Source organism: Acanthopagrus latus, chromosome 16 (assembly GCF_904848185.1).
Source record: "Acanthopagrus latus isolate v.2019 chromosome 16, fAcaLat1.1, whole genome shotgun sequence".
NCBI classification, from domain to species: Eukaryota; Metazoa; Chordata; class Actinopteri; order Spariformes; family Sparidae; genus Acanthopagrus; species Acanthopagrus latus.
In genome coordinates, this window is record NC_051054.1 from 1,198,399 (window position 1) to 1,208,398 (window position 10,000).

General features: G+C 45.0%; 1 protein-coding gene across 9 annotated transcripts in view; it reads right to left on the minus strand.

The window, feature by feature from the left end:
* The window catches only part of LOC119004396 (neuronal PAS domain-containing protein 3), a 234,903-nt gene that overhangs the window by 69,330 nt on the left and 155,573 nt on the right, over window positions 1-10,000 (minus strand). For all 9 annotated transcript variants that reach the window (XM_037071270.1, XM_037071268.1, XM_037071272.1 and 6 more), the window contains one exon: window positions 3,293-3,382. In XM_037071270.1, the coding sequence (XP_036927165.1) occupies window positions 3,293-3,382 (90 nt within the window). The remainder of the gene's footprint in view (window positions 1-3,292; window positions 3,383-10,000) is intronic.

Consider the following 10,000-nt stretch of genomic DNA (forward strand, 5'->3'; position numbering starts at 1 on the left):
CTGCTGTCGTGTTTTCATCCACAAATGAACAGCTGACAGAAATCATCCACAACAACTTCACAAACCTGCCGACCCTCTCGTGTAGACGGTATACCTCCGCCCAGAGACGACAGCCGCGTCTGAGTGTTCGGACTTTACGACAGAGGTGGACGAAGAGACAGACAGAGTGAACCCTCCCCACAAACACACCAAGAGAGGATCTCTGACAAAGATTTTCCAGTCTGGAGGAGAAGCTGCAGGCTAACGCTAGGCTAGCTGCTAATGCTAGGCTAGCTGCCAATGCTAGGCTAGCTGATAGCACTAAGCTAGCTGCATCCACTTTGGAGTAGTGTTTTTTTGTTTTCAGACATGCAAACGTTCAACCTGACAGAACAGTTTTAATTTCATCTCTGCTTTTCTTTCATCTTCAAACTTCACAGTTTACAGAAAACAGCGGTGATTTCCCACAATGCACCACAGTTACAGAAGAGTTCATCACAACCTCGTCAGTTCGTTTAACATCCAAACTTCTTCGTCTCGTGTGTGTTTGTGTGTGTAGAAGTGTGACTGTTGGATGTTTCTGTATTTCTAACTGATGAAGTTGTTAATGAAGTCGTGATTAAACTTCCTGCTGCCCTCGCCGACACGCCGCCATAACAAACTGCAGCTCGTCAACTTTTTATGGCGAGAATTAAAATTAAAAAAACGAGAGAAATTTGAAAAAAGGAGGAAGGAGAGGAGTGTGTGTTGGAGTCGAGGGGAGGAGGAGGAGGAGGGACTCTAACTTTACTGAGCGGTCGTGTTTAATTACAGCGCCGCTCTTTGTTAATGACTCTATTAACGGCCTGTTTGATTGGCCGTCCACGTCCGCCGTCTCCCCGACGAGACGGTAAAGAAACGAGCTAAACCGGCAAATCCTCTTTACACATAAATCTGCCTGGAGATTGTTTCAGCGCCGGCCACCGAGCGAGGAAATTCATAACCTCGTCAATTTGTCAAAAGGCTTAAAAAAAAAAGAAGAAGACTCTCGCCCCCTCACCTCGCCGCCACCCCGCCATTTCTCCTGCACGCCGCCGTCTAATTAAAGTTGAAAAATAATTAGCGATATATTTTCCTTCTTTAAAAAAAAGAAGAAGAAGAGTGAAGAGAGGGAAGGGCAGTGATTAAAGGAGGAGAGGAGGAAGGGAGAGCAATTAAGAGGATGGAGGTTGACGAACTCTGTGTACACATGTAGGATTACAGGGTGAGACTCCAACAAGGCAAAGACAAGCTCGCTCGCTCGCTCTCTCTCTCTGTCTTTCACTTCTTCTTCTTTTTTTTTTTATCGGCGTGCCACTTCTTCTTCAGCAGCTGATAAAAGCCCAGAGAACAAGATAACCAGCTCAGCCGAGCTGGCGGAAAAAAGCTTAGGGGGACCCAATTTGACAATTAATCAATTATTTGATAGAAATCATCAATCAATCTCAGTGGGAGAATTAATCCAGGAGGGTGGTGGGGGGGGAGGTGGTGGTGGGGGGGGGGGACACAGTGACAGAGGGAGAGAGAGAGGAGGAGGAGGAGGAGGAGGAGGAGGAGGAGGAGGAGGAGTGATGTGCCTTCCTCCTTCATTTGGTAAACTGATTGGCCCTTTTTTCCTTCGCTCTGATATCTGAGAGCGTCCGATATCTAATTCACAGAGACAAGAGTTCACATTAAACTAATGGAGAGAGGGCAAGCGAGGGCGAGCGAGGGAGAGAGAGAGAGAGAGAGAGAGAGACATGATGTATGTTCAGGCGTAGTCTGTAAATATGAGCTTCTTCTTCTTCTACAGAAAACTGTGGAGTGAATATTTACAGTGTGAACGTGAGACGCAGTGAAACAAGACGAGCTCCAGTGTTTGGCTGGTTACTTCTGAGAATGTAATAAATTACATGTAACTAGTTACTGATTACATTCTTTCTGTCTGTGCAGAGTGATGTTACAGTTACTGTCACTAAAATAACTGCAGGAGGACGAGCGGGCGGACAGTAATATGGTGGATTAACTGGATCTCTGCTGACTGTAAAACATTTAACTATCAATCAATCGTATTGATTAGCATCTGATAGAGACACTCAGGGAGCGCTCGCTGTGCTGAGGTGGAGACTGAACAGAAGAAGGTGGAGACGCTTGGTGATGAAAACAAACACACCCAACGACAACAGGAAGCAGAAACAAACACGTCTCACAACTTGGATTCTTCTTTTGAAAAAGCTGCATCGATTCCTTATTTATTTAAGTTTAAATGATTGACGAGCGACACCAATTAAGACTCTTTGAGGCTTCAGACGTCAAATCTGAATAAATATTATTCAGTTCTTCTGTTAGATGAGCTGAACGACTGAAAAGTGGCTGCACATCTCAACTGGTCTCGTTTAATCTTGAGGAGAATTTAATTGCCAAGTTCAGATGTTTTCATGAAGTCCCAGTTAAAGAAACTGTTGTGAAGCACAAACTCCAGCGTCACAGCTGATCAGTGGTCAGTTTAAATCCTGTAGTGTAAAAATAAAAGTTGCAGATTTACAAGAAGCTTCAGCGTGTCAGAGAGCGGCCGGGCTGCTCGCTACGCGTCAGCGAGCGGCAGTCTGCAGACAGATGGCGTCTGGCAGGCTGACACCGCCGCTGCTGTACCGCGGTGCATTCAAACACTGTGGGAATCTCCAAACATGTGCCACTTAACTGATTAAAAGCAGCAAAAGACCTTTTCAACGGCGACAACGTGGCAAAACTACGTGAAGACACTTTTTCTTCAACAAAACACAACGAATCAAATCAAATCTGTCTCAGCTGGAGCGTGTCGTTCTGCTAATGTTGGCAGTTTGCACACGAGCTGACAGACGCTGTGAGCTAAACGACAACACACACACACAAACACACACACACACACACAGCTTGTCAATACCGACTTATTAGCGCCTCCAAGGTCGATGTGTCGACCTTCAGGACGGACGCCCGTCTCTATTAACAGGAGCTGGTGGAGAGTGAACCAATTGAGACGCAGAACTCGTTACCAAGCTGACAAAGTACAATGAAGTGTCCCCGACACACACACACACACACACACACACACAGAAATAAAATATGCATCGTCGCTCGCTGCACAAATCAACAACCGTCCGATGTGCTGATGAGATTTGAAATGAGCCTTAATTTGTTGGGAATTGTCTTCGGTAATGATGAGAGAGAGACAGAAGAGAGAGAGAGAAGACAGACGGAGAATCTGCAAGAACCGAGAAGGAGACAGATAAAACTGTGACATGACAGACAGTCGGAGGGACAGACAGGTGTGACTTACCTGTGACAGGCCCAGGTAGATGGAGACGGTCTCAGAGATGTAGAGGAAGCGTCCCTCCTTGTTTAGTGCAAATACAAAACCGTCCAGAGACTGAAAACAGAAACAGAGAGGACACAGGTCAGCGTCTGTCATCTGAACCATGAGAGTAACTTCTGTTAACCTGCTGCAGCGAGGAGGGAAAGAGAGGGAGACACAAACATGTAAAGGGAGAGGAAGTCCCCAGACTCCATTATAAAAAAGCTCAATTTAGTGAGTTGTTGAGTTCAGAGAAACTTTATAAACTTTGTGAAACACTGTCTGTGATGAATTATGAATTATTTGGGCCTTTTTGTTAATTCAGCTTCCAGTACATCAAACATTTTGTATTTATAGGAGGTGAGATCTGATCACAGGTTGCCTGATGTGATCAGATCACCAAAGACTCACGTTCAACAGCCTCGCAGTTCGTAATGCTGCAGTGTGGTGAGGATACAGATGTGAGGACCCTCCACATGTCTGCTCCATACGTACGTGAACTCTCCTCTTCAAACAGAAAAGCTCAGATAAAATGGCCGACAGTAAACGCACCGCGGCGCGAAGAAGAGCAGATCTGTGACTGCAGTACTGCAGGTAACGCTTCCTCTGATAGTGCAGTAGTACTGCAGTATTACACAGCAGGGCTGAGTCTGATCACATCAGATACAGGTGAGACTGTCTGCACACACACACACACGCACACACACACACACACACGTACACACACGCACACACACACACACACACACACAGACATCTAGGTGTGTCTAATGGTGTATTTATGTGAAGATCACGGCGTAACACTCGACTTCAGCAGCAAATCACACAGAGACACACACAGCAATGACACACACACACACACACACACACGCACACACAACAATGACACACACGCACAGGTGTGAGTGTGTCTAATGCTGTCATTATGTGAAGATCATGTCTGAACACTCGACTCCATGAGCACAATACACTGACTCGAACACACACACAGGCATTAATACTCCAGAGGTCAGACAGGTTAATTACATATGGTCCCCTACTGTTGCTGCGGAAACACCAGGTGTGTGTGTGTGTGTGTGTGTGTGTGTGTGTGTCATCCACTCTGAACTGTCTCTGAAAATATATGTATGACTGTTTCTCACTTATTAATATTAATTGTCAGAGACGGAGACAGAAAATGGACGACTATTAGAAACATGAAAGGACACGAAGGGAAAGAAGAAGACAAAGAATTATTACATATTTACTTATTAATAGAAATAGATGTCATATATTGATGATACTAGTGTGTGTGTGTGTGTGTGTGTGTGTGTGTGTGTGTGTGTGTGTGTGTGTGCCTGTGTCCGTTACGTCTGCCCTCCCAGCTAACGAGATGCTAATGAGATGTTAATCGTCAACGAGCCTCATCAATGTCCGTCCATGCTGGGCTCCTCATTAACACACACCCTGACTCATCCTGTGTGTGTGTCACTGTGTGTGTGTGTGTGTGTGTGTGCTCAGTGTTATGTTTGTGGTGTGCACACAGGTCCATATCTGTGTGTTCTGGTCCAGACTGCTGTGTTTCATGTCGTCGGCCTCCGTGTGAAATGTGTTTGTCCTCTAACAAGTCGGTTATCCTCAGATGACATTTAAACCCTTTGAGCGCGTTATAATCCAGGAGACTGTGTATAAACAGGATTAACTGGCGTCCAGGTGTGAACACCTGTGGTGACGTTCTGTTGTCCACAGAACACTTCTGGAGCTGGACATAAAATCTGTGTTTTTAGAGGAAGCTGAGGATCCAAACACATCTGAAAAGATGTTTTTAAATCCTTCTTTAAGATGAAACCTGTTAAATAACATCTATTCAACTGATTCATGAGACATTTTGTGGGTTTACTTTGTTGTTTGAAACACGTCTCAAGCTTCTTCAGTTGTTCATCAAAATGCTGCGACTGCAGAAATGTTCTGTGGACTACGAGACTTCACCTGACTCTCATCAGCATGGAGGGAGGAGAGGATGACTCCACGAATCTGCTTTGATATCCTCAGGAAAGACGCGCCTCACATGTGCAGAACTTGCCTTAGAAACATCATGTTTTTAGGTTTTCTTCAGCATCACAGTGATCCAGTGATAGCCGTCTGTACGTCCACAGGTTCGCTGCTAACAAGACGTGCTAACAGCTGATTCGGCATGTGTTTAATAGAGTTTCAGCTTTTTTATTGATGTTTTTTTCTCCAGCTACTTCGTCATTAAGAGGAATGCTGCAACGCTGTTTTACAGTGAAGTTAAAAGCTCAAATGACGCACAAAAACATTAAATGGCTCCATCCAACACATCAGAGATCCCAAACTGATCTGAAAAGACCCACCAAAGACTTTTCACTTTTCACCAACAGCAACACCATCTCGAGATGCTGAAGGTCGATTGTCTGTTTCCACTTTAAGGTAGCTTTGGTGTCTAAACCTCCATCAGCCCGTCACTGTTTCATATCTTTAACCAGGTGATGCTGAAGGTCTGGTTCACCTGCCGACGGCCGCGTACGGTACGCTGTTTTGTTCCAGTTGTGTTGGTATGAGGACGTGTCGCTCGCGTCTGTTCAGAGAAAAGAGCGTCTCTGTGATGTTCGTGATGTCAGCCCGTCTGTATTTCCCTGACGGAGGCTGGCGACAAACAAACCCAGGAAGCCTCTGTAGGTCATGGATTACTTCCTGGACCTTCAAAGTAACACAACACAACGGTGAGATGTGGAGATAATCACAATCTGTGTTTTCTTTCTTACAGTTTTATCATCTCGTCTGATTGAGGTCCAGGTTTAGCAGCGAGCAGCTCCAGGTGAAGGGAAGCAAATCTGCCCATTTCAGAGGGATTAAAACGGATTAATTAGAATTGGAAAGCGAGTTGAAAGGTGGAAGCGAGTGTTTGTGTGTGTGTGTGTGTGTGTGTGTGTGTAAATTATGCTGATATGACGCTGATGTTAACACACACACACACACACACAGACGTAGCTGTAAACAAACATAACCTTGCCGACTGCTTGGTTGAATCCCAGGTTGCCTCCCAGAGGTTAAACAGGCCTCAGATTATTAGAGCAGCATCTCGGGCTGAACTCTGTTTCTGCCGCCTGCTCGTCTCTTCTGACTCTTTCAGTTTACACCGGGAATTATGTACGAGGTCGGCCGGGTCCGGAAAAGGTCAGTGAAAGGTCGGACGATGCACAAAGGTCGGTGTAACAGTCGGAGCGCAATATTCTCGTCTACGGTTACTGACATTTTCTGCAGGAGCAACAGAACCGAGACGAAAGTGGAAAACCTTTTAAATTAAAGATACAGAACCAGCTTAGAACTGTGAAGATGTGACGGGAAGTTCTGGCTTCTGGCTGATTACAGAACAGTATGTGACATGATAAACAGGCCGCGTTGAGATCCAACACACAATATCAGATCAACAGTTTACTTCAACCGCACCGGACTGATGTTCTGGATCCAGCCCGATCCAAACAAGATCCAAACTAAATCTGCGTTCCAGACGACGTCGGAGGACTGAATTTACAGAAGTGTTGCAGGTCCACGACACCAAAACAAGGCTGTTATATATATAATTTTACAGCACGTTCATTTCAATCAGGTCGGGACAGATGTGATGTTTGAGGCTCGTCTGAACCGGATCAAAGATGGTTCTGGTTCTGCCCTTCACCGAGCTCGAGCCTGATTCAAGGCTGAAACCAAACATGATCCGAGCTCAGACTGATCCAGCACCAGGTCTGCTCAGACAGACAGGCATCGTTTACAGCACCGGTGCGGCACAGAACTAAGATTCTGGACCTGGCCTGACCTCGACCTGAGCCCGGTCCACAAACCAAACAAAACAAAACCCCGACACCGATGTGTTGTTGTCGAAACTCTTCTGTATTTATATTCTGAGACCAAACCCGACGTGATATCACACACCAGCAGAACCAGTAGAAGTACTGAACCCAGTAGATCCAGTAACATGTGACCTCAGTCTGCGAGCTGGATGTTGTTTTTTATGCCCTCCGTTGTTTTTCTCTTGTATTTGCATATTAATAACACACACGGACACACTGGGACTGTAGATCTGTGTGTGTGTGTGTGTGTGTGTGTGTGTCGTCCTTGGTCTGTCTGACACACGCACATACACACACACAGAAAATGAGGAAACAATACAAACAAACAGAACACACAAGGTGGAACAAATGGACACGGCAAAAGTCACGCACCAACACACACACATGTTCACACACACACACAGAGTCATTGTCTCTATCTCTTCTCTCTCTAAAACACACACACACACACACACACACACTCTCACCCTGTGGCAGCAGCCTCTGTGTGTGTGTGTGTGTGTGTGTGTGTGTCTTTATGAAATCACAGAGGGTCTGACCGCCTCATAGTAATTATGCTAATTGCCTGGATGCCCTTGCCTTTATTTATGCGCGGCTGCTAAGATAAATAAAAGGAAATTGCTTTGGATCTAACTGTATTCATTTCAGCATGCTAACTAGAACGCTAACGCCGCTCTCTGCATCGCCGTGTGTGTGTGTGTGCGCGGGGCGAGCGAGTGGAAGGGGAGAGGGAGGGTGAGCGAGGCACAGATTTGTTTACCCTTCACAAATTCTGCAGGTAATTGCAATTTTGATTGTACATTTATTTATTTTATTCTGTGTGTGGACGGATTGTATTGATGTGTTTAGTGTGTGTGTGTGGCACAAAGGTGGAGGTGTGTCAGTGTGTGTCAGAGTGTGTGTGTGTGTGTGTGTGTGTGTGTGTGTGTGCTTCCTGTCTCTCAGTCCTCTGTCATAATGAAATGTTTTGTTCTATTAAGCAGAATGTGACGCTGACGCTCTGCAGTGGAGCTGAAGCCTCCAACAACAACAACCACACAGAAACTGTTCATCTAACCACCGGCTGTGATGTAATTAATGCATTTTTAAGGGCATAATTAACAGATGATTAATGATTGGATTTATCTGAAAAGACCAAGCGGCCTGTTTCTGTACAGTCGACAGTCGAACTAAACAGATATTCAGTCAAAGAAAAACAGACTAATCAATAATATGTTCAGATCTATTCAGTGTTTTTTTCCTTCTAAACTTTGCCGAATTAGCTGTTAGCGCTTGCTGTTAGCAGTGAACCTGTGGATGTACAGTCAGCTATCACCTGATTACTGTGATACTGAGGAAAACTTAAAAACATGATGTTTCTAAGGCAAGTTCTGCACACGTGAGGAGCGTCCTCCAAGCTGATGCTCATGAAACCAGAAGGAGCAATAAAGGAAACATAAATCTGAATCACCCCGTGCTTTTTCCTACAGCGCCCCCCTCAGGACACACACACACACACACACACACACACACACACACACACACACACCTGAGTATACACACTTGAAGAAATCCATAAAGAGCAGATGGACAGATGTGCACATTCACGCACAGATCTAAATGTTAGGTCACAGACAGTAAAAGAAAGAATTAACCACACACACACACACACACACACACACACACACACACACACACACACACGTCTAAATCTGGCCGTTCAGACAGTAAAAGAAAGAATTGCAATTGATTAGCGAGCGCTGCTGAATGGCTCGCTCCCTCTCTGCTTCCCACCTCCTGCAGATTACTGCATCGATCGCCCTCACACACACACACACACACACACACACACACACACACACACACACACACACACACACATACACACACGCACACACACACACACACAAAACAGATGAGGCCATCTTTTAACCATTCAGAACGGGCGGTTTAAATGTTACTGTCTAGCTGCCTGCCTCTTAATGACAAATGGAAAAACAGAGTGCGTGTGTGTGTGTGTGTGTGTGTGTGTGTGTGTGTGTGTGTGTGTGTGTGTGTGTGTGTGTGTGTGAGAGAGAGAGAGAGAGAAACAAATGAATTGTAAAAAGGACAGCAAATGGGGGGGCTGATATATAGGAAAACGACAAATAAAGAAATCAAGAAACAAAGAGAGCAGAGGGAGGAGAGGAGAGGGTGATTCTAAAAGAAAGAGAAGAAGAAGAAGAAGAAGATTAATGGAGGAAGAAAAAGGATACGGGGAGAAAGAGGAGAGAGGGGAAACAAAGAGCATCAGAGGAAAACAACAGAAATTATCTACCAGAGAAGAAGAAGAAGGTTTGTGATGAAGCTGCTGCAGACTTCTTCTTCTACGTTTCTGCACCTGCATCATTTCTTTACATTTAATTTTCAGTTTCATGACGTTCTGCGTATGGTCCGGTTAGGTTTATACACAAAAACCACTGAAGAAGAGATCATTAGGACAGAGGATGTGATTGTGATTTTGTGCTGTATAAATAATATTTGATAAAAGGTTTCAGAGCGAGTCATTTAAGACTCCCGGCTGAAATTCTGGTGAAGAGCTGAACGGGAGCGATGTGCAGAAAATAAAGAAATACACTGAGAAACAAAGACAGAAACTGTCGGAGAGTAAAGACTTCAGAAAAAGATCGAGAGACGAAAGAAGAGAAATGAGAGCGTGATGCAGACGGACGGAGAGAGAGGAGGGACATTCAGGAGAAGTATGAGAATAAAGACCAACAGAAAGATGGAGGAGAGCTTTCCAGTGCAAGGAATTGTGGGTAATAAACTGTTTGCTGCATCACTTCCTTTAATAATTCTCCAGTTTACTTTGTGATTCTTCCGTCTT